This window comes from Neolamprologus brichardi, chromosome 23 (genome assembly GCF_056152115.1).
Source record: "Neolamprologus brichardi isolate AB-2024 chromosome 23, ASM5615211v1, whole genome shotgun sequence".
NCBI lineage: Eukaryota > Metazoa > Chordata > Actinopteri > Cichliformes > Cichlidae > Neolamprologus > Neolamprologus brichardi.
The window spans coordinates 4,361,505-4,386,538 of NC_142125.1; the positions used below are offsets into that span (position 1 = coordinate 4,361,505).

Sequence of the window (25,034 nt, forward strand, 5' to 3'; positions counted from 1 at the left end):
AGCCGCGGACCTTCAGTAACAGTAATAAATCACAGTAATAGTACATTCATGTAGTTGTAAACAGCATGATAATATATTAAGTAATCCAAAGTATTCAGAATACGTTACTCTCATTGAGTAACGTAACGGAATACGTTACAGAATACATTTTGGGGCATGTATTCTGTAATCTGTAATGGAATACATTTTAAAAGTAACCTTCCCAACACTGACTGTACAATATAAAGCGCCTTGAGGCGACTTTTGTTGTGATTTGGCGCTATATAAATAAAATTGAATTGAATTGAATTGAAGACAGAAAAGGTCAGAATGGTTCAAGAGTAATTAAAGCTTAAAAGGCTTCTGGTCATGTTAACCTGCTGACCCAAACTCAGCACTTCATGTTTTCAATAGTGGAAAAGAGATTTCTTCTAGTCAGTGTGGAGGAAAGTTCAGCTGCAACTTTCAGAGCACAAGCTAAACGTTCTCATTCCCAATGCGTAACATACCAACAGTTTGTCACGTCCGGAGGCATCTCATAGTAACCCAAAAGGTCCCTATGATACGCGCCGGAGTGTGGATGGAATTCAATAGAATGATGCTCCTGGTATTAGATATTGTTTTCCAATGTTTCCGACGGGTTGGGTGGCCAACGTTTTGGGATGACAGCGTGTTGGGCTACTAAATTACGGAGCCCCGCAGGGGACATGGGAGAAAAAAAAAATTAAGACAGACTTTTGCGAGATCTCGCAAAACAAACTCGGGATCTCGCAAAAGTTTTGCAAGATCTCGCAAAAGTTGAATTCCAACAATGGCGGCAGCTACTTAGTTGTAATATTACTCTTTCTGGGTCACAAAATACACTTTTAAGATATTTTGAGGCGTGAATGTAGTTGTGTAAATGTCAGATACCTGCTCGGTTTACAAGACATCACATATTTGCAAAAGTGCTCCGATGTTTTCGGAGATCTGACACCCACCATCTCGAAGCTAACGGGAGGTCGAGACCTACTACAGCCGGGAGGAACACCGCTTTCCCGGCACATCGTGCCTCGACCTCCCGGTCGGCTTCGAGCTGGCGGCCTCCGAAGAATGCGGCTAAAACTTTTGCGAGATCCCGAGTTTGTTTTGCGTGATCTCGCAAAAGTCCGTCTTAATTTTTTTTTCTTCCATGTCCCCTGCGGGGCTCCGTACTAAATAAAGTAAAAGGTCATGTTTTTTGACACTCCTTGTTAAACACTTAATTATTTTCCAAAACAAATATATGGTCTATTATTCTCTGTCTCCTTTCTTTTGCATTCTCCTTATTTACTTTCAGGACTTAAATCAAAGGCTTAAGAAATTTTCAAACACATGTTAACAGTGGATTCTGTGGCTTCTCAGTTCATTTCGACTGATGTCTCTCTTACATTTGAAATTTAATGTCAGTGCCTTTATCTCCAGCACTTTAGCTGTACCTCAGCTGACTTTTCCAGCTCCACTGTATTTTGAAGCCCTCAATTCCTCTCAGTATTTAAACCTGAACTGAAATTGAACTTCTTTTAGTACTTCAAAAGTTTCCAACTGCACATTTGCAGCACCACTTGTTTTTTTAAAGCAGAAATGTTGCATTTTCTAGAGCGAATAATATCTGCAAACTTTCTTAGGCTTTCCAGCCTTATCAACATAAGTAAAAGAAAAAAGAAAAAAACCACCGGTGATGTACATATGTGTTCGTGCATCTTTGTGAGTACTCATATGAGGACACCTGTTCATCTGAGCATGGCAACCAGATTTGTGCAATCAACTGTGTGCGTAGATGCGGGTGTCTATGTGCGCTGGCTTGCATATGTGAGCACCTATCCATTTGCGCGTATCTGTGTGATGTGATGTGGATGATGTGTGGTAGTGAAGCATATTTGCCTCCAAGCTATATCATTTGCATACTTGTCACAGCCTGTCCATTGGGTGTCAGGTTCACTGATGCATACTGTGTTCCATTGGCAGCTCTGGTATTCATGGAGTCCCACTGTTATGGTGAGGTGCCTGTCGAGTGCTGTTGCTTTGGCAGACAGACATCACATACGCATGAAGATAAAGAGGAGCACCTATTTGTCTATGTGCGTATGCACATGTGTTTGAGAGTGTGCAGATATGTAGCTTTATTGCCAGCTGTCTTGGCTGTCAATCCATGCTGTATCAGTGCATCTAACCTACTGCTGTGAATAAAGACCCAAACATTGTTGCTTGATTAAATCAGGAGTGACCACCTTTGATGAGAAGAATGCCATTTTCTTTGTATATCTCTCTCCACTGAAGGAGAAAAAACTTGCAGAAAGAGAACACAAAAGAAAAGTGCATTGCTCCTTTAAAAAACAACAACAACAATTAAAAAAAAAACCTGACTCTATTATGACAGAAGAAGAAGAAGGAGCAATGACGCTCCCTTCAAAACAGGAAAAACAAGTGCAAAATCTTCCAGGGAAGCAAATTCTTAATGGCTTCAGAAATTTTGAACTAATTCTTCAAAGTCAAAGAGATCCCTGTTGCTCAGATAAAACAGAAAAAGAACACACGCACACACAAGGTAAGTAGGCTCCCAAAGCTTACACAAAAAGAAAAACACACCGGCTATGTTACACACGCACACAAACCCACAACAGAAAGCATCACGCAGAGTTTTGAACAAGATCCCAGTTTATCTCAACCTTCATCCCCTTTCCCTTCCAGCTGAACTTCCACGGTGTGAACCGGAAGGTCCCTCATAAAAAAACTGCAAAAAATGCAGTTTTACTTTTTTAAAAAAGAAAGAAGAAAGTGCAGACAATAAACAAGGCTAAAATATTTTTACTGTGAGTTTGCCGTGTGGTATTTACTTTGATGGAAGTGGCTGCAAGAAGAGCATGCAAGCATAAAGAAAATATAGGTGCTAGAGGAGGTATGAGCATGCACACATGGAAACCGGCTCACAGGTGTTAAATGATTAGAGGACAAAGAGAAGACAGACACACAATAGAGGTTGTCCCTGCTGTTTCAGAGAAGAGGATTCTCAGCTTGACTAGATGATATAATGAGCTGTTATGTTCTGGGTGATGAGATGAGAGGAAAGGACAGAATAGAGGAGACGCGCGAAAGGAGGAGGAGGAATCGAAAAACAAACTCAGACAGACACACACATTGAATTACGCTGTTTTCTGAGGCACCTTCAAACTGTGACAAAAGCCTCGGCTGTGTGAAAGGTTAAGATTTCAATTTTGGTGGCTACAAGTCACAGCAGTGGAGGCGAGTCAGGAAAAATGAAAGGGCGAGGGCAGCATTTTTGGAAGGTGGTAGGAGTTAGGGGCCTAGGTTATTATTTATTTGTCATGTATTAGTTTAGTGGATTGTGCATGTGTGTGTGTGTGTTTGTGTCAGGTGAGAAACAAGAAAGGGGAGGAGTGGTGGGTGGGGGGGCAGATGCTAAAGGTCTCTGTTGATGATTTGCACGCTCCATCGAGCTGACTGCTGGGGCATAAAAACTTACATGGTCGGTTTCTTCAACCTGCCTGACCTCAATCTCCACTCTACACCAGGTCCCTGTGCTGCGTACCCACCCTGTGGAGCTCCTCCTCTTTGGAACCCTCCCTTTTCACAACCTACATCACACACACACACACACACACATTTGGAAAACAAAGAAAGAAGTCCTCCCAACAGATGTGGTTTCTCTCATAAATTGACCTTCAGAATAAATGCACACAGACACACACGAACAGAACAGGCTCTGAACCCAGCGCCGCCACCACCTCAAACGAAAACACAGAGTGGAATTTGTTATGTGCATTTTGTTTAGCATAACAGCCAGACACTTGTCTCTTCCGTGTATTACCATATTTTTTTTTCTGCGGCTGCCCTGTGTGCGTACGCATGCTGGTTCTTCCATGTGTGCAATGCAACGAGCTGAGATGTTTCTATCAAAAGCATTAAAGTCATAAACCTTTGTGGGAAAACACACATGCAACATCACAATATGCATTTTTTAGCCTCTATAAGCAGGAAGAGACGACTTGTTTTTATTCAGTCTCTCGTCTGTCACTTAAAAACCAAAAAACAACATTACCATAAAGACTAGTAGTGATGCATATGTAAAACTGATCTTCCTATATCTAACTTTCCATGTGTTAATGAATCGTGACTTGCCTCTTCTTTTGGCGAGGCAGATTTTGCTAGTTATTGGCACTAGAGGGCACTAGGGCTGCATCTATATCCACCCACCCCTTCGCCTGTGGAGTATGTGTAGGGGAGCACATACTTTTCATATGTAGGGTCCTTATCTCACTCTCTAAATCTCTCTTTCTCCCTCTTCTCACTCACTCTATCGGTAAGATCAAACCCCCATCGGCCAGCTTTCAGGAGCTCTTCAGCCCTGAGAAGGTCAGCCGAAGGAAAACTTCCTCCCGTCCGCCTCCATTAAGACACCTGTGACCTTCAGTCTCCGTGATAAATGTAAGGCTGCGCTCACGATTGTAGCCGACAGACATCCCGTTTGTTTCGCTGTTTTACAGCAACCGTCGCTCCGTCTGCGCACATGAGCGCAGTGCTAAATATGCCAACACGAGCCCCTTTTTCTCCTCTCTCTTTTGTAAATGAAATCAATAGACACAGCTATCACATCCCTATTCTGTCACTGCACATCTGTCGCAACAAGAGGCAACAAAAGATCAACATGCTTTTCTAGTGAGTACACATGACCTGACACACACACACACACACACACATGCGGTAACGCTCAAAACACAAACATTAAAATAATGACTCCAGCGATTACAAGATCAGTTGGCTTGATTTCAGTGGGAGATTGTTGCTGCGGAAACAGTGCTTGTTTGGTGTGTTTTGGAAGAGGAGACGGGAGAAATGAAGAGAGAACATTAACTGCTGGTCTCTTCACTTTAAAGAGAAAACAGATTTTGTTTTCTTTAGCTTCCACGTGGAGAGATCACACACAGTGAAGGATACAGGTCTCCTCAGTGTAGGGAACAGGAGCAGTGCCGCCAGCTGTCATGTAGCTGTAGAAGGACACCTCGAGAGTGTAGCAGTAGGACGTGTCGTCGAGAAGACCGCCAAGGAAACGCCTACCGGTACCGGCCTTCACCACGTCACGGTTAAAGGAAGTGTTGGACTAGAGAAACAGATGGAAAAAAACTGAGATACATTAAAGGTTTAGATTCAAGTCTTTATGTCGGCAGAGATGCTGGAGTCTGGAGAATGTTATAGCATTTGTTGCATTAAGTCTGTAATGCAACAAATAGTATAAAAACTACAGAATTCTACTACAAAATGTTTCCCAAAGTCCCAGAAAACCTAATCTGGAAAGAAGAGGTGTATGGCATGAGACCAAGTAGTCACACTATTTTCAAAAGCCTGAATGGGCAGACACCTTCTTCCAGTCCAATGTGCTGGTTTTTGGTTTGCTGCCACCAGTTTCTGAAAAGTAGAGTACATCTCTGTTGTTTCTGATGGATCCTTAGAGGTTCTGTTTTAACCAAACACGGCTACAGCTTAGAAAATCACAACACATAGCACAATGACTGGCTAGAGAAACCATGCAGAGGATTCAAGTTCCCTGCATTGCCTGGTGTGACTGTTTCAGGAAGTGTTTGAAGCACGCAACTAGTGTTAGGCTAAAAACAATCCTAGTTATGCAACTATCTGGGCAGCACAATTTCTTCCTCTCTTGGAGTGAGGACAAACTGGATGTTAGTGATTTACTATCTCAACATTATCTCAAAGTGGTATGAGATGAGAAGATGAGATGAGGCTAGCTGGTTAGTGTAAAGACTTAAAAACAGTTTTTACCACCAAGCCATACGACACCTCAACCCCAACACTTAAACACACACAACACAGCACTCAGAAGCTACCCTGCAGCTTCACAAATACTCTGTTTAATCTGCACTGGTCACTTCACTTTATTGTTATTGATATTTATATTTAAAAGTGCAATACTGTAATTTTCTGCTGCTCATTCCTGTGCAATATCCCATCTGCCCTCCCGTCATATTTCTTTTCAAGATTTTCTTATTTAATCACTAGTGTACATATATTTATGTTTATAGATACATATATATTTAGTCATCTTTTCTCTTTTACCATGTCTCTCTAATATTTAGCTCCTTACTATTTTTATATTTTATTTTATTATATTTTATTATATTTTCTTCTACTGTATCATGCTGCTGAGTGACTGCTGCTCGTCAAACACATTTCATTGCAATGTTGACCCTGTGCTAACTTGCATATGACAAATAAAACTGAAAACTGAAAACTGAAACTGAAAACTAATTCAGTAGATAGCTCTGCAGCACAAAACATATCTGACATCTCTGGCATAACTTCATCACAGTTAATTCCTTACATTCTGTTGAAGAATCGCACACCCCAAACCTTTAATGAGTCAGAAAATAAACACTAATGTTTTACCAAGTCTGCTTTATGTAGAAATAAGCACGTGCTTGCAAGTTAACTATTTCTACATCTTAAATTTCACCTCAGTTCCTAAATGTCCACAAAACATGAATGCAAACTTCTCTTGCAGACACGAAGAGGCAGAGTGTGTTTAACTAAAATCAAGCTGTTTATTAAAGTGGTGGTGAAAATACAAAATGCAAACCTCAAGTGAGAAGTAAATCTAGTGTCTAGGAGCTGGAATACATGAGAAGAAAGTGAAGTGATACTCTGACAAAGACAAAGGGGAAGACGGGAACTATATTTACACAGAAGAGGGATTATGGGAGTGGAAGAGCTGGGGCGAACGAGACACAGGTGAACTAAATCACGGGAAACAAGACGCAGGAAGCAAAACTAAAAGCAAAGCACAAAGAATACAAACACCCAAAGTAAAACAGGAAGTAAAGACACAGACACTTGAATGAACTTAATGCAAGGGATTTGACACAAGAGGGGAACACAGAGGGAGGAATAAAACTAGGACAACTAGGAACCAAGAACAAGACTAAATTCAATAACAGGAACAAATACAAGAAGTCACACAAACACTAAGCACACCTGGAATCTCGTAATACTGATATAAACGAAACTGGAAAGTCCAAAAACCCAAAAATAGACCCAGGACCATGACACCTTCATGTCGAAGATCATCTCTGGTGGTGAAAGCTGTTTCCAGTTAAAATTGATTTCAGCAGCTCAATGCTGAAGAGTGCAAAAACAAGGCAGGGCATCAGGTCAGCAGCAGAGGAGTGTGCTTTGTTTTCCAACACTCACAAGACTGTGCGCATTAAATCTCCTACAGCGTGTTAATAATACTAACAGGAGTCTGAGGGAGGACATTCAGCGCAAACAGCCTGAACTGTGGCACATTGCAACTTTTCCAGCTACATAAAAAGTATTACTAATTAACACCTTAGGTTAGCCTTCCATAAATGAAAATCAAAGAAAAATCATGTGAAATGGTTAAATGGCTGTAACAAACCCATGACGGACCCGACCACATATTCACACTTTCAAACACTTTATTTCCCGGTTGATGTCTCTACAACTCACGGCTGCTGCTTTTCAGCTGTCAGCCCAATACAAACGCCAACAACAACAACAGGAGCTAGTTCATTCTTCTTCAATGCAGGTGAGGCGTAATTGCTGATGCCGCTTTAGTCGGTGTCAGCCTCGCCACAGCGGCGCCACAGACCACGCCCTGCCACATACCTGCATCGCCCGACTGAGGCCGGGGAGCCATCCGGCCGAACCTACTTCCCCCTCCGTGAGTAGGAGAGGGAATCAGCCACGACTGTCGGCATCCCCATTCCATCGTCTAGCGCAGGGGTGGGCAATCTCAGTCCACGAGTGCCGGTGTCCCTGCAGGTTTTAGATGTGTCCTCGAACCATCACAGCTGATTTAAATGGCTAAATTAGCTCTTCAACATGTCCTGAAGTTCTCCAGAGGCCTGGTAACGAACTAATCATGTGATTCAGGTGTGTTGACCCAAGGTGAGATCTAAAACCTGCAGGGACACCGGCCCTCATGGACTGAGATTGCCCACCCTTGGTCTAGCAACAGAGATGTGTTAAACCCGGGTGCCGACCGCGTTTCCAGCGGAGGCGACGGAGCTGGTCTGCAGGCTGACCGCGTGGCAAGCGGTGGTGGTGCAGCAGACGCGGATGTGAGCCAAAGCTCACAGGCGACTTGGCAGGCAGCCGGCGTTAGCCTCTGGTGGAAGCGAGGAAAGTCCAGGTGGTGCGCAGACCCTCGACTCGGCCAGGGCAGGTCCCTCCCGCGCTTTCCCCTGTCTCCAGCTGTGCAGAATCCCTGGCTCGCTGTCCGCCGGTTCAGACAGAGCACGCCACGACCCCCAGCTCCGGCAGAGCAGGTGGCTGAGCAGGACAGGGGCGTAATTTCCAGGGGGGGTTGGGGGGGTTCTGGCACCAGCTGCTCCCACCTGCAGAGTGGGTACGGGTGTGGAGGTAGGCTGTGTCCTGGCTGGCCTCACCCTTGGAGTCAGCACAGAGCAAACCGGACATCAGCTACTCTCATGAAGTCGAGGGACGTCAGTGGGGGCGGCGGCGACGGTGTCAACCAGGACCCGAGCCGAGCTGCCAGATTTTGTATTAGCTGCATCCGGCACTCGGGCCGAAACACTGCCGCCTGCTCCCTCTGCGTGCCACCATTTGGGCCAGCGCCTCCATTGGCTGGCCAGGTCGCAGTTCCGCAAATGTGAGATGATAGGTGGATCACTTTCAGGCTGGCATTCTGTTATTCATTCAGCTATCCAAACATCCAAAGGAACGTGTCTACTGGACAACGATATTCCTACTTTCAGCTGCTCCCTTGCTACAAGGGGTCACCACAGTGGGTCTGATTTGTCAGATTTTTATACTGGATACCATTCCAGCTTGTGGAGGTCCCACTAATATCACTACTTTTATTATTAGTGATTTCTTTACTTAGTGAATGCAGTATGTCCTTGTAGAACAGAAATTGGGTTAGTCCACTTCTTACATAGATATAGATCTTGATTGAGTCATATCTACTCTAAAGTAACCAATGAAAGAACATTTTTTAAAAAAGCTGCTGTGATTAGTCTCTTCAGTGAAAACGTGTTTGTGCCTCGGAAGTTCTTTAAAGTAGTTTTGTACAATGTCATTTCAAAGATTGGCTGTAAACGGCTAAAGCAGGGGGAAAAATTACATTTATTTTTAGTTCTGAGCTTGTCAGCTATACTACACGGCTATGATGCCGTCTTGGGACGAGTGCATAGAAAAAAAAGTTTCCATTCACTGTCACTCCACTCTGGTGCACTGAGAGTTGCCTTGCTGAAATGCAGACTTGGCTGCCACCAGTGGGAGTTTGCCATGATTGTGTTGTGCTGCTGCTGCTGCTGCTGCACTGGGTTTTAGGTAGTGCTGAATGGGCACAGGGACAAAAGCACAGTGAGGGAGATGACCCCTGGGCCAGCTGTCACACAAGCAATACAGAGAAAAGAGAGAAGTTCTCCAGAAATAGCGTCGTACTTGTCCTTCGTAATGCGGCATAGAGTATAGACGCTGACAATAAGTGACATTTCCATATGTGTGTGGCTGAACATCTGCCTGTCTGGCTTCCCTATGTGTCAATGGGCAATAAAGGTTATTCTTTATGATGTGTGTAAGTGGATCTGCTATGAAATGTCACTGTCACCGAGAGAACGAAGGTCAGTGGAAGGGACCCGGGGCTGAGACGAACCAGCTCGGCGGATAATGTATCTGTATGAAAAGGTGTTATAAGGTTCTGCACGTGTAGCAAGGTAGAGGAGCATCACAGTCACTGAGTGAATATTTCCACCCACGTGCCCTTCTGTTCTTTTTTGCTGTTGTCCTTTGTTTCTCCTCCTCACCCCCTTCGGTTTGCACAATCCTTCCCGTCCAAAATAAACTCAGTTTTAACCACCTAGGAGGGCGCTTTAGCAGAACACCTGCGTCACTCACACAGAGTCTCCTGGCCTACTTACAGTCCTGTGCTTCGTCATGACCTTCTGCTTGTTTTCTGTGCTTGGATACAACATAAATGCGCATTCACCATTCTGAGTATATGCATTTTTACACAATTGAGAATCTTTTTTAGATTTTACTTCTTTAGGACTCCAGCAAACCCGAACGCTATGCAAAAAAGCATTCCAGCTGTTGTTCTCGTAATCCTTATCCCTCTTTTTGCTCGCCTTCCCTTCACCCTTCCTCTTACGGAGCCCCGCAGGGGACATGGGAGAAAAAAAAAATTAAGACGGACTTTTGCGAGATCTCGCAAAACTAACTCGGGATCTCGCAAAAGTTTTAGCTGCATTCTTCCCATTAGCTTGAAGCTAACGGGAGGTCGAGACCTCCCGTTAGCTTCGAGCTATCGGGAGGTCGAGACCTACTACAGCTGGGAGGAACACCGCTTTCCCGGCACATCGTGCCTCGACCTCCCGGTCGGCTTTGAGCCAGCGTCCGAAGAATGCGGCTAAAACGTTTGCGAGATCTCGCAAAAGTTTTGCGAGATCCCGAGTTTGTTTTGCGAGATCCCGAGTTTGTTTTGCGAGATCTCGCAAAAGTCCGTCTTCATTTTTTTTTCTCCCATGTCCCCTGCGGGGCTCCGTATCCTCTAATCCTTGGACAAGGTAAAAAAAATCATTTCTGGAATGCACGCATTTTTACAATCTATGCTCAGAGTGGGCGTCTGTGGTCTGAGTACGATCAGTCTCCGTTCAGTAAAGGCAGCAAATTTGCATTATCCCATTTGACTGAAATCTAAATAGATTTCTGACCATTTCTGATTAAAACAAAAGTCTGTTTTGCTCGAGGCACTGAAACCTCGTATAACACAACATTTTAAAAAAAATTACTGCAATTCTCGTGGATTTCCCCTGCCAGTAAATCCTCTACGCAGGCAAAAATAGGGGATATTTTCATATTTTTGCTCGTGACTGCTGGGCACAAAGCACACTCTTAATTAATATGTGTGTAGCCTGTGTTTTCCTCTCACCTAAAACCAAGCAGGTGCTTTTATTTAAAATCAACATCTTACCTCAAAGGCATGCAGTAAAAACCGAAAGGTACCCATTGCAAGCTACGTAAGTTCTCAACTGACTGCCACTAAGGTTGCAGCAGTTGGCAATTAAGTGCCTCGGTGAACACCGCCTTGCCAGAATTTGCTGAGATATGACAATTTCATGTTCTCGTTTCAAGCTAACCCGAAGGCCGAAGCTGGTGTAATTTTGGTCGCGAGCCCACTTGTCTGTCTGTATCACTTACAAAGGAGAAGTCTGGCGCGTTTTGGCACAGCAGTCGGGGGAAGACAGCCTGTCTCTGGACGCGCTCCTCGTCCTCAAACACGTTGCCATACATAAAGCCGTTCAGCATAGTGGAGTGGGCATGAACATCAATGTAGAACTCCAAACTGACTCTCTGATGGAGGAAAAGAGAAAGAGAACAGAGGGACAGGGAAACAGACAGATGATAAAAAAACATCAGGTTAGCCGGGATACTTTTCTGTCAGCGAGCAACACTCCACATCAGAGATTCTCCGCTGGGAGTAAGGAAAGTCCTCTCTCGGCTCTGGGGATACTTCGCCGGAGAGAGGCTTTCACCCATGGGATGACAACGAAACCCTCCAGACACCGAAAATACGCTGATACCTAAAAGGAGCCAACCACCCACACATAACTTCCATCAGGCTGTCCTTCTGAAGGGCACGGTTTCAGTACGTACATGGTCGGGTGAGCCGAGAGCAATATCGTGAAAATACGCACGCTCAGGTGGACGTCGCAGATTCATCACGCACACCAAATGTATTTATCAGGTTAATCCCGACTTCATATTGAGAGTGTAATGTCTTTTCTCTCTAGTACACTCTGTGTAAAATGGATTTGATAAGATCTGTTTCTCCAGCTTGACTCTGCTATCACTCAGTCTACACACACACACACACACACACACACACAGAGTTCGAGAGAGAGACTTTTATCTTATGATACAAATAAATGGCATATTTTTCTGACCTCCAGCTACAACCTTTGCTATAATATGACAAGATGCAGGACCATCATAATACACGAGTATTACTCCAGATGCCTCCCACAAACACCGACTCTACCTACCAGCTGTGAGAATCACAACATTCCAGTTTGAAAGATTTAACATAATTTGTGCAACGTCACAAGATTTGATTTTTTTGGAGTCAACAATCAGAGTGCAGATCAGAACAGCCAATTTAAAGAAGCGCGGTCACACTAATTCAAATGGCGTTTAATTAAAACACGTGACAACACGAAGTTCACACGGAAAAATAATTGAGTGCGACACAAAGAGTAAATTCGCTCTATTTCTGAAAGCACTGCTAATGGGTGTGATTGTCTACAAACTGAGAACAATAGTTAGATGGCTCCTGGAAACATTAAAGTATATAATTATTGTAAAAGCATTCGATTTTTTCTTCTTTCCACATTCAAACCTTTGTTTTCTACAGCTGTGACTGACTTGCAGATTTTCTTTCTTGTGCCATTTCAAGTTATTAAGACACACTAGTACACACTAATTGCCAAAGCATCACTCAAAATGTGGATGGTAGTATTTATAGTATTATCTGGCAGTAGCGGTTTATCTGCTTTTTGCATTTCTCTCAATAAATGACAACATGCTGCATAATTTAACTATATACGATTCGAAATAAACACAGACCTGCTTTTATCTCACACTGAGATTATGATTCCTGAACTGGAATCCTAAAGCGAAACAAGGTGTGGTGAGACGACTGGCAAATATGACCTCACTTGGCTAAAACCTTCTCACTTCAGCAGTCTTACACTGGTTCTGACAAGGGCGAGCACACAAGCCCTCACACAACCCCCCCCCACACACACCTCCAGACCCTTAACTCCAGAGCAACACCCGCCAGCGCCATCCCTCCTCTCTGCCTCCTCTATCTTATCACATTGTTCCCCTTTTCCTACTTTTATCCTTTCATTCTGCTTCTTTTCCTTCTTTATCTCTTCCCCTCCCTCCTTCCCACTCGGCTCATTAACGATTCCCTACCACACCTTGTTCCCCTGTGGGTCGTAAAGAGGAGGAGGGATGGAAGAATGAGAGGATGGAAAAGGAGAGAAGAGGGTATGGAGTGAATGAGGGGTGGAAGAAGGGAAGGATGGAGGTAGGAAAAGCCAAAAGGAGAAGGGAACAGCAAAGATGGACAAAAGGCAGAGGAGGAAAACAATGCGCATGGCTGTGCGTATGTGTGAGTATGTGGAGAGACAGCGATGGGAAAACAGAAAAGCACAGAGATGGGGGTGGAAAGAGAGAGAAAAGGAGAGAATAAGTATATAAAGATGAACAGAGAGAGGGCGAAAATGAGAGAAAGACAGAAAGAGATAGAGAGAGACATAGAGATGTGTGTAGGGAGATTGGCAGGAGAGAGACTAGAGAGAGAGAGAGAGAGGGAAGCAGTGCTTGGGCGGCCCAAGCGACGCAGTGTGCCTGTGTTTGAAATTCCGCTCACAGCCAAAGCAATTTCCTGGCGGTGGCTGTGCTGTCAGCTGCTTGGCTGGCTGGCGGTGAAATATGGTGGCTGGGAGTCGGCCGCTAGCAGCCCCCGACAACCTGATGGATGGAGCCCCAGAGGAGAGGAACAGCAGCAGGAGAGGGTAGGGTTGGGTGGGGTAGGGGGAGCGTGGGGAGAGGAAGGGAGAAACAAGAGAAAAACAAAACAAACAAAAAAAGAGGGAACGAAGGTAAATGCAGCCAACTGAGCAGCGGTGGTGGTGGGAGATGTGTATTAAGTATATGTACATGCATATGTATGTTTAAAGTAAAATAAAAGGTAAAATAAAAGGGTAAAGAATTCGAAAGCAAATCAGGAGGAAGACGGAGAAAGTACAGAAAGGGAGAGAGCAGGAAAGGAAGCTCAAGGTGTGCCAGGCAAAGCCGGGGAAACCAGCCTAATAATCTCCTGGCTCTCCCCATATGTGGAGGGGGAGGAGTGAGAGGAATGCGAGGAGGAGGAGGTAGAAACGGCTAGATTGGAGGAGGGCGGGCAAGCAGGTAAATGGTAGATTGGGTGCAGATGAGAGGTTAAACGGGTGTTAGATGGCTGTGTGGAATCACGGTGAACCTAAGGTGTGTACACTTTAATCAAATGTGTGTAGAAATGCAAAAACAATTATAAATAACACTCTGAACAGCCTGCCAGCCGACTCTAGGCAATGTCTCTTGAGGCCAGAAGACAAAATATTATCTTATCAACTAAGAATTCATCTTAAATGTTGTTGGGTTATTGTCATCCTGCCTCTTCCCAAACCCCAAACACACACACGTTTATCTGAAGACAGCTGGCTGTATAAACATCGACATGTGTGTGGATTGATGTCCGTTTCTGTGTGTTAACCTTGCGATGAATTGGCTCCTTTCCCCCCATGACCTCAACAACATAACGTAATGCATGTAGGGATTATTAATCTGCAGCAACATAATTTTGGAGTAAAAACCAAACCATGCCCCAAAGTACACAAAGTATACTGACTGCCGTTTCTAGATTCCTTTTGCCAATTTATTCTGGAGACTGAAAGCGAGCCCACAGACTCATGGAAGAAAAAACTGAGCTTCAGGAACACTGTAAAGAGAGAAGTTGAGTTACGTGACTCACATATTCATGTTCACAAAGTGAGACAACCAGATAATCCTGATAAATCTATAAGCGCTATAAAGCTGTGTAATAACTCTTCATTCTGTGACAGGTGAACACACCTGTCAGGCATATTTTTGAATTATACCTTCATGCAGTTGTTTTCCTTAGATTTATAGTGTACATATTATTCTCCCCAAAAGGGAGGAAAGCTGTAATCGGTTCTGTTTGTCTGTCTTTCTGTTTGTTAGCAGGGGGAGTTAGTTATCTTGTCTTTTGACCTATCACCTTCAGTTCTATCATTTCAATGCTCTAATCTAAACCCACATGGTTGCCACATGCTACAATGGTCTCCTTCGCAGTATATTGTGAAGGACACTAAAAAAAAGGCAGTAACAGCCATGGCACCCCCACAATGTCATGTCCATGCTTAATACAATGTTCAGCTAATGCCCTGCCAATCAAACTGAGACGGTTCTGAAGGCCCCACCAGTGTGATTGATGCTTCAATTAACAACCCGCTCTGACCTCCAAAATTGTTCATTTGAAATTGTAATTAAGCAATTAGGGGCAATTAAGAAACAGAGACTGCCGAAAGAACGTCAGAAGACAATTTGAGAGTGCGAGAGAGAGAAACAGAGAGTGAGTGTCCAAATGAAACCTCTCAGAGAGAAACAAAAGCTTCAGAAACTCCAGGGAACTCTCAACTTGCGGTGAACTTGCAGTGGCGGCAAACAGTTTAGTGTAAAACCTAGAAGGTCAAACGAATGAATTTTGTCAGACAAGTACTTATCTGCTGCATATTAATTAGAGCGGGGTGCGGGGGTGCGATGAGGGCCGTAAATGCTGGGCTTATCTTTACACGGAAAGAAAAAAGGAGCTGATTGAAGCAGGATTACAAGCTCCTGAATAAAGCTCTTGGCATCAGCAGCATACCTTTTGGGGAGAAGGGGAACTGCTGCTTGTTCAGGAGAAAAAAAGTTAAGTCTACTAGTATAATGCATTTTATCCCACATTAATTATCCAGTATAACACCTGTGGGAGGACTGTTGTGCATTTTTCTGTCTGCAATATGGCAGTATATGAAGCACTGGCAGTTACAAAGAAAGGGAGGTTGCTAGCCCCTTTGACAGGTTCACAGCTGATTCATTCAAAAACAATGAAGGGACTTTAAACGTGAGCTCGGGGGCGGAAAAATAAAGCTGAGTCTGGCTCCAACAGAAGCCACTCCTCCTGTTAAACTATACAGCACAAGTAAACATGATACAAGCAACTGGAGATAAAGTATCTGAATTTCAGAAGCAGGACCACGCCTCCAAACACGCTCCTCCCGGTTCTCATCTATATATGTTCCCCCAGTTCTACAAGCTGTTTGTTCTGCAACCAGCTTTTTTCAAAAGCCACAGCTCAGTTTGAAGGCTCTGTCTCTGGTTCTGACTTGTGCGGCATTTTCACCACCACTTGGAAGGAAGTTTGCAAGTGTTGACAAGTCGGCATCCTACATGCAGCCTACAGACAGCCGCTGTAATCTGCTAGCAATCACGAGGAGATCTGTGACGCAGCATCTTCTTTGCCACCACTTTCACTCAATGACAGCCAGCAGCCTCCAGCAACCTTTCCTCAAACGGTCTAGGAATACACATTTTTCCTGGAGGTTGCTAGGGGGTCAACAACAACCAATCTCTAGGCCTCTGTGACTGAAGCCTAATTTCCATCTTCTGAGATTTAAACAAACCGTGGATTTATCAGGAGCTTGGACACTTTGATTGTTAGTTGGATTCTGACCAGACTGCTAACTTTCTGCTCGGTGTCATCTCGAAACACCTATTGGCTGCGTCTGTTATGTAAAATGGGAGTCCACTAACCAATGAGAGATGTTTAAAAAAACCACTATAGGAAACAATCACCAGCAGTCTCTGTTTGTGGTGTATTGCACACTTCTTCAAAATGTAGAAGCCTCCTGTGCTCACATATATCTGGATACGTCCATCCATCCATTCTTTTCCGCTTATCCAAGCGAGGGAAGTCTGGAAAGGTGGTCAGTCTGCCACAAGGCTAACACAGACAACCATTCAGACCTATGGCCAGTGTTGGGAAGGTTACTTTTAAAATGTATTCCATTACAGATTACAGAATACATGCCCCAAAATGTATTCTGTAACGTATTCCGTTACGTTACTCAATGAGAGTAACGTATTCTGAATACTTTGGATTACTTAATATATTATCATGCTGTTTACAACTACATGAATGTACTATTGCTGTGATTTATTACTGTTACTGAAGGTCCGCGGCTCCGAACCGTAGTAAAGGGACCTCTGGCTAATACGGTGGGTTCTGTGTCGGGCTCGTAGCCGAAAACTAGCTTTACTTTGTTGTCTGGGTCAACTTTGCTAGCGAGAGACAGAGAGAGGCGTTGAAAGGCTGCTCCAACGGAACTTATTGTTTTTGGAGGAAAACACGAACACGGTGTACAGTCGAGTCTTAATAGCTTACTTACAACTGGGCTCGTCAGGCACTCTTCTTGGCTGCAGTGGTTATTATTATATTTACATGCTTCCAGCTCCCGTTTTTGCTCGATGACAGCTCGTACTTTTCCTTTTTCTCCGTCCCTCGCTCACAGACACATAACGGGTATGGCAGTCCATTCTCCCTGCAGCACGGACTACACTGCCTATGATGCTACATTCTTTAGAGCTATACCTGTAGCATTCTGCCTATTAGCTTAGCACAACAACAACAAAAAGGCCTCTCTCACCCAGGAAACACGCAGAGAGAGAGCGTCACCATGTAACCATGGCAACCGTAACGCCGCCTGGAATAACAGAACGTAGCTGTCAAACAAAACCCAAACAGTCCTGACCCGCCACAATATGAAACAGGGAAGTACAGCCGTGTAATCCATTTATTTCAACAAAGTAACTGTATTCTAAATACCACCTTTTTAAACGGTAACTGTAACGGAATACAGTTACTCATATTTTGTATTTTAAATACGTAACGGCGGTACATGTATTCCGTTACTCCCCAACACTGCCCATGGCCGATGTTGAATCATCAGCTAACCTAACCCCACGAACTACATGTCTTTCAACTGTGGACGAGAGAGAAACCACGCAGACACGGGGTTAGCTAGATGCTGGATTCCAACACAGGACCTCATCAAATAAACCAGTTTACTTGATATGTCTTTCCGGAAAATGGTCACTTCCAAACCCAAGTCAGGTGGCAAAATCAATTCCTAACAGCATATTTTCTATGAAGAAGGCACCGCTCTATTATGAAACCAAGTTAGCGTTAAATATTCTTGCCGGGGAAAGTTTCCCGCATGAAAGGATTCAACATAATGACACTTAAACAGTGTAAAAGTCTAACCCTTATTTCATTAGTTAGAGGAGCTGATTCAGGTCACAGGGGCACATGGTTAGTGACCCACTAATGATGTAGAAGTGACAGAACATGGCAGATGGCATGACCTGCTTCATGGATGAGAGTAAATGACACCAAACTCTGCCACCGTCTGTCTCCATCTATCTGATTTTCTCCTCTCTCCTTCGCCCTCTCAGTCTGCATCATGCTCTCAAATTGATGGTGGTATTTGTCTGTTTATGAACACAGAGGTGACTTGTAATCAGGCTGAACGGGCACAGGCAGCTCTCTGCTTCAGCCCTTTTAGTGCCACATAAGCTGTCACATCTGTTGGGAGGGCTTGCCAGGAAAGCACAGGAAGGGGAAGCGAAGGAGCGTAATAGGTACATAGAAGAAAATGTGATAAGAAAAGAGAGTAGAGAGGAGCAAGAGGGGAGCCGCTGAAAAAATAATCTGAAATATTATGTTAAAAATTAAGATAAGGTAAAATCCTTTGAACTAAGTTGCGAAAAATCGCATAAAATTTGCCAGAGTATGAGAGCTTCATCTGTATCTTCCTGTGAAAAGCAGACAATTCAGCTTCCGACGGAGGGAGAATAAAGAGTGGGATGTTGGAGGAATAGAAACGACGCAGGGATGATGGGGAAAAATTGGCCGTAAATCTCAGAAATGGATCAGAAATGGTTGGCTGACACCAGAGGACGTTTTAACACACACAGAGAGAGGGGACGGAGAAGACATAGAGGCGAAGAAAAAGACAAATAGATGTGCAAACCGCACACACAGGTCGCCAACTTCACACATAAGGCGATTCTGACCGTTGAACAAAAGAGACAGACGTGGAAAGAGAGAGTGTGGAGCAGTCAGTGTAGAAGAAGTAGGGCATTAGGGAGGATTTCAAGGTGCAAAATCAATCTGGGTGCCGTGACAGGACCTAATACGTTTGTTTCGGGGAGAAAATTAATTTTCTAATATTAAAAAGGTCAAAAATAAGCCAAAGCAACAATGACCTCTTTGTCATCCTTAACAAATTATCCAAAATGGCAACGTCAGATTGGTGGGGATACATCGGCCAGTGATGAATGCTTCTGGTAATCAGCCAATCAAAAAGAATTCTTCTTCTGCTTTTGATAAATGAGCTGGAAAAGCAACGCTTTAGGAAGGAGATGGGTCCATTTGTTTCTTTGGTCTCTTCTCTTCCCCCCCTCCTCCCTCTCCATTTCTCTATTTTCAAAACAAACAACAGGGTAGCTTGGGAACAGATTATAGCTCCTTGCATCACTGACTCTTTCAGCCATTTTCCCTGCTGACCAATGTTCAGCTGCAGATGGTAAATGATGGAATTTTCTGAAACAGTCTGAGCAAATATGCCTTGAGATGGATGGAGGGAAAGTTTACAAGCAGCTTATAAGCAAATGCTTCGGTCTCATTCGCACATGGGCTTTACTCGATTACATTTACTACGTCAAAAAACACAAAACACACACGCACAGATGCATATGAGCAATTACGACTGGAAGCAGCGATGTATCGCCAGCTCATCATCTGCTCCTGTGCCTTTAATAGGAACAAAACCTTACACTATTATAAGAATACAAAATGAGCATCTTAATGTGGTCCTACACATTCTGCACCCACGAGTATGCCAGGGTTTGCTTGTGTTTGAGCGATGCAAATTTTAGCTCCAAAAGGTGAACCCGAGGCTCCCGGCACCCCACCACACTACAGTCCTCCACCTATGTACGCACGTTTCAAGCTGATGCCAAGTGAACTTTGAAAAAATAAAAATAAAACAGGTCTCCCTCCACCCTTTGCCCAGAGTAGGTAAAGGGTGGAGTGCCCACTCCGGGTCAGGGACAAGGCCCTGCCCCAAGTGGAGGAGTTTAAGTATCTCGGGGTCTTGTTCACGAGTGATGGGAGAAGGGAGCCGGAGATCGACAGACGGATTGGTGCAGCGGCCACAGTGATGTGGACCTATGGTCACAAGCTGTGGGTAGTGGCCAAAAGAACGAGATCGCAAATACAGGTGGTGGAAATGGGTTTCCTCTGAAGGGTGGCTGGCCTCTCCCTTAGAGATAGGGTGAGAAGTTCGGCCATTCGGGAGGAGCTCAGAGTAGAGCCGCTGCTCCTCCACATCGAAAGGAGCCAGTTGAGGTGGTTTGGGCATCTGACAAGGATGCCTCCTGGGCGAGGTTTTCTGGGCATGTCCAACCAGGAGGAGGCCCCGGGGCAGACCCAGGAAACGCTGGAGAGATTATATCTCTCAGTTGGCCTGGGAACGCCTTGGTGTTCCTCCAGATAAGCTGGAGGAGGTGGCTGGGGAGAGGGAGGTCTGGGCTTCTCTGCTTGGGCTGCTGCCCCCGCTACCGGCCCCGGATAAGCGGAAGAAAATGGATGGAAAATAAAACAGGCAATTGAGTACAATCTCCGCGTCTAAGTAGGGACCTCTTTCCTGCTACCTTATAAATATTAACCACACAAACTCCTAAAACAAATGGGAGTCTTTGACTGATTAATTGGCAACAATATTCCCTGTGCTACAATAAAGGGCACTTCCCAAAGACACCGCGAGCACACGAAAGATCCTCACTGTCTCCACTGCGCTGTGTGAAACTCCATCATTATGCCCAGCGAGACAGTTTGAAATTAGCAAAGCAGCATAAACAAGAGCACAGCGGTGATGACAGTGAAGGACGACGTGGACTTTTTGGAGTGATTATGATCGACGTTTATCGTTGGCTTAAATTTACTGATGTGAGGTTTGAGTTTTACCCCAGTAACAACCAGTCAGGTACATCCAGCTTGTGAGACCTCATCCCTTTGATTTTACTTCAGGAATCTGCTGAGACTTATTTTGATTCAATCGTGTAAAGTGCGCCAAAGAAGTGCAGGTGTCTGATTCTCAGTGTGATCAGTAGTGACATTTAAAATCTCAGGCAGTAATTTAAATCAGTACTGAACTAAAAAAAAACAACAACAACCAAAAAAAGTGAGCAGAGCCTTTGAGAACCTTTGGGCAGAAAGCTAAACTATCTTATTACAATCCTCTACAATGGATAGAGAGGCATGTTTCTAATTAATCACCTGTCAACAAATTAAGTGAAAACAATGTGTCACATTTTTATTGCCAATGTGTGAATAGATTGTGGCGTAAACTCAAAAAAATGAGATCCTTCACAGGTTTGTAGACAATAACAGCCAGTGGAGTGATTTCTGTGTTAAAGACTCAGATGGTGAATCCTTTCCGAGTGCCTTGCCTCAGTGTGCAACGCTAGCTTCTAATATCAACAAGCAACTGGCTCCTTACAGACAGTGTTGGGAAGGTTACTTTTAAAATGTATTCCATTACAGAATACATGCCCCAAAATGTATTCCGTTACATTACTCAATGAGAGTAACGTATTCTGAATACTTTGGATTACTTAATATATTATCATGCTGTTTACAACTACGTAAATGTACTATTGCTGTGATTTATTACTGTTACTGAAGGTCCGCGGCTCCGAACCGTAGTAAAGGGACCTCTGGCTAATACGGTGGGTTCATGTCGGGCTCATAGCCGAAAACTAGCTTTACTTTGTTGTCTGGGTCACTTTGCTAGCGAGAGACAGAGAGAGGCGTTGAAAGGCTGCTCCAACAAAACTTATTGTTTTTGGAGGAAAACACGAACACGGTGTACAGTCGAGTCTTAATAGCTTACTTACAACTGGGCTCGTCAGGCACTCTTCTTGGCTGCAGTGGTTATTATTATATTTACATGCTTCCAGCTCCTGTTTTTGCTCGATGACAGCTCGTACTTTTCCTTTTTCTCCCTCCCTCGCTCACAGACACATAACGTGTATGGCAGTCCATTCTCCCTGCAGCACGGACTACACTGCCTATGATGCTACATTCTTTAGAGCTATACCGGTAGCATTCTGCCTATTAGCTTAGCACAACAACAACAAAAAGGCCTCTCTCACCCAGGAAACACGCAGAGAGAGAGAGAGCGTCACCCTGTAACCATGGCAACCGTAACGCTGCCACCTGGAACAACAGAACGTAGCTGTCAAACAAAACCCAAACAGTCCTGACCCGCGACAATATGAAACAGGGAAGTACCGCCGTGTAATCCATTTATTTCAACAAAGTAACTGTATTCTAAATACCACCTTTTTAAAAGGTAACTGTAACGGAATACAGTTACTCATATTTTGTATTTTAAATACGTAACGGCGGTACATGTATTCCGTTACTCCCCAACACTGCTTACAGAAAGGTTACATTTTATCTACTTAAGCCGATTGAACACGCAAATAGCGCTGGAAAAATACCTCAAATCTTGAATATAGTTCACACTGTTACACTGTTTAATATAATAAACAGAGTAACATTAGTCACGTGCAGGGTCGAGATGTTGCCTACATTTCTTGGTCACAAATGGCTCAGTCACACTGGAGCGAAAATTAGACAGCAACCTCCTTGATACAACGAAAAATCAGTGGTTGCTAATCCATGTTGCTAATAGCTGCAGTAAACAACCGGTCGCCCAGAGGTTGACTGTGCAACACCCTTAACATGGAGGCAACCACATTACTCGTAATGCGATTGCACAAGTCGCCTGGTGCAAGGCAACCTGTCTCCAAATAACTGTGGTCTGACTGGGACTGTCTGCAGTCACTCTCAGACAGATTAGTGAACGTTTTCAAATAATAACCATCTCGTTTATAACAGTTAATTTGAGTCAGTCGTCTGTAATGTGTGTTTTTGCAATAGGGAAGTCAGCTCTCCTTATATTCCTATATGAAGCCGAGGTTGGTGAATATGCATGTAATTTTGCAGCTAAATTGCTATTGTTCAGCAACTCTGTCTGTATTTTGGGAAGATATTTCTGTTCTTGACAAAAGTTAATCACTGGGTTATTGCAAAAAAAATGCATGAAATTGTCAACTTGATCCCATTTAATTGCAAAGTGATAGCAGACTCCATCCCCAAATGTTTGCAGCAGATGGCCCCGCCCCTCCCTGAGCCTGGTTCTGCCGGAGGTTTCTTCCTGTTAAAAGGGAGTTTTTCCTTCCCACTGTCGCCAAAGTGCTTGCTCATAGGGGGTCATATGATTGTTCGGTTTTTCTCTGTATCTATTGTTGTACGATCTACTGTACAATATAAAGCGCCTTGAGGCGACTGTTGTTGTGATTTGACGCTATATAAATAAAATTGAATGTATTTGTTTATGTTTGATGAATAGATTATTTTAAAATGAAACATTCACTGCTTCGCTATATCTGCAAACACCTGTACACTTTGATTTAGTTTCCTCCACAGGAGGAATATTTAATCATCATTTTTATGCGGGCACTATTTCTTTGGGTGCAATTCATTTATTTCCCTCCCGCCAAACTGTTGCTGTTCAGTTTTTCTGCATTTATAGATCAATAAAAACGGTTACCAGAAACTGTGAGCTGGTTGATGGAACCTAAGTCTCTGATTTTCAAAACATCAGTTCTTGTTTAGGTCAGATTTTGCATAAACACGGATACGCTCCGAAAAGTGTTGAATTTCTCCATAAATATTAGTCAAATAAAAGTTTTCAGCCATCAGTGGTAATGCAGTGTAGATTGCTTCTGCTACAAGCTTTGATTTTAAATGGCACTTGTCTGGAAAGCTCCTTCCAGTTATTGAAGTCATTGCCTGAACAGAACAAGGAAGTTATTTTACCGACAGAAAGCGAGTGTTGCTGCATTCACAATGACTGGGAATCACATTGGAGTGACTAAGGTATGCGTGTCAAGAACGGTAGATGGAGTTTGAAGCTGAATGCTGGTAGGCTCCTTTGTGCAAAAGAGGGCAGTGTGACTTTGAATTATGATGCCTTATGCATAGAAATGTGGGTGTTTAAAGAAGTAAAGAAGTCGTGGTGACACGGCCTTGGGGTCAGATTTATGTTCATAATGGCTCACAGCAACTTCAACCTGAGATGAGACAGAACTGTCAACTTGTTACACGACATTTTGATCTTCCATCGCAACATTTATTGGCTAATCGTTACTTTTTATGTCATAATGCTGATTTAAATGTATAAACTGTTTATGATAAACTACGGCCTAAAGTGGTGACTTATTGCCGCTAGCATATCTGGATTTGATTTTGAAATCCAGGTTTGAGACACGTATTGGACTTTTGAATATAAGATTTGAAGAGGTCAACAAATTATCTACATGATGTTAGAGCTGGATTAGCAAACCACCCAAATTAGACAAAATGCAAACAGAGATGTACACACACAGCTGCCATTTCAAAAGAAAAAAAAGAGAAAAAAAAGTCTGTGTAAAAAAAATCTTAGGGAATTTTTTTCTGTAAGTTCTGTAAGTAAGTCATCGTGTCACAGTATTTCATTTGGGCCTGGGTTTGACTGCACCGTTGCAACTCCTTGATTAGTTGCTTTTTTAGCCATTCTGTTGTAGATCTGCTGCTGTGTTTGGGAACTTTTTCATATTGTATGGCAGCATACATCTGACTCTGAATGCAGGATGCACATTTGACTTAAATATTTTGGTATAGAGAGGTGTTCACGGCTGACTCTATGGCTGTATTCCAATTCAGGGTCTGCAGCCTTAAAGTACGCAGCCTTATCGGTCCACAAGGGCCGCGTACTCAAAGACCATTAAGGCCGGAAGTGCGAGGCTTGTGAAATGGGACGGTCTAGCCTCCGTCGCGCAGCCCAGGTTGCCTAGCAACCATGATACTAACAGCTGGAAACGTTTCATACAGCTTTGTTTGACAGAAATGAAGGAGGAAATCTTTTGTTCATTTGTTTGTTTGTTTCTACATGAGCTTTGATCATTCTCTGTCAGATTAAGGTCAGCTATTGAACGGCGTATATTTTAAAGGCTGTAAAACCAAGTTAGTACAAACGTCACTAATGTCACATAACTTTGCCAACATGTGGCCAACAGTAATGTTTTAATGTTCTTCGTTATTAAACATTTGCACATAAATAAGTGACATAATATTCAGTACTTACTTAAAGTTTACTCTTCGAGCGCCCCTCATCCGCTGTTTTTTTCGGCAAAATTATCCACACCCACCGCCGCGCTATGCATTCTGGGAT

The 25,034-nt window shown here is 43.7% G+C and overlaps 1 protein-coding gene across 2 annotated transcripts in view; it reads right to left on the reverse strand.

Moving 5' to 3' along the window:
* The window catches only part of agbl4 (AGBL carboxypeptidase 4), a 359,352-nt gene that overhangs the window by 7,499 nt on the left and 326,819 nt on the right, over positions 1-25,034 (reverse strand). For both annotated transcript variants that reach the window (XM_087836562.1, XM_087836561.1), the window contains 2 exons: positions 11,215-11,367; positions 4,954-5,116 (listed from right to left, as the gene is read on the reverse strand). In XM_087836562.1, coding sequence (XP_087692688.1) covers positions 4,954-5,116; positions 11,215-11,367 — 316 coding nt within the window. The remainder of the gene's footprint in view (positions 1-4,953; positions 5,117-11,214; positions 11,368-25,034) is intronic.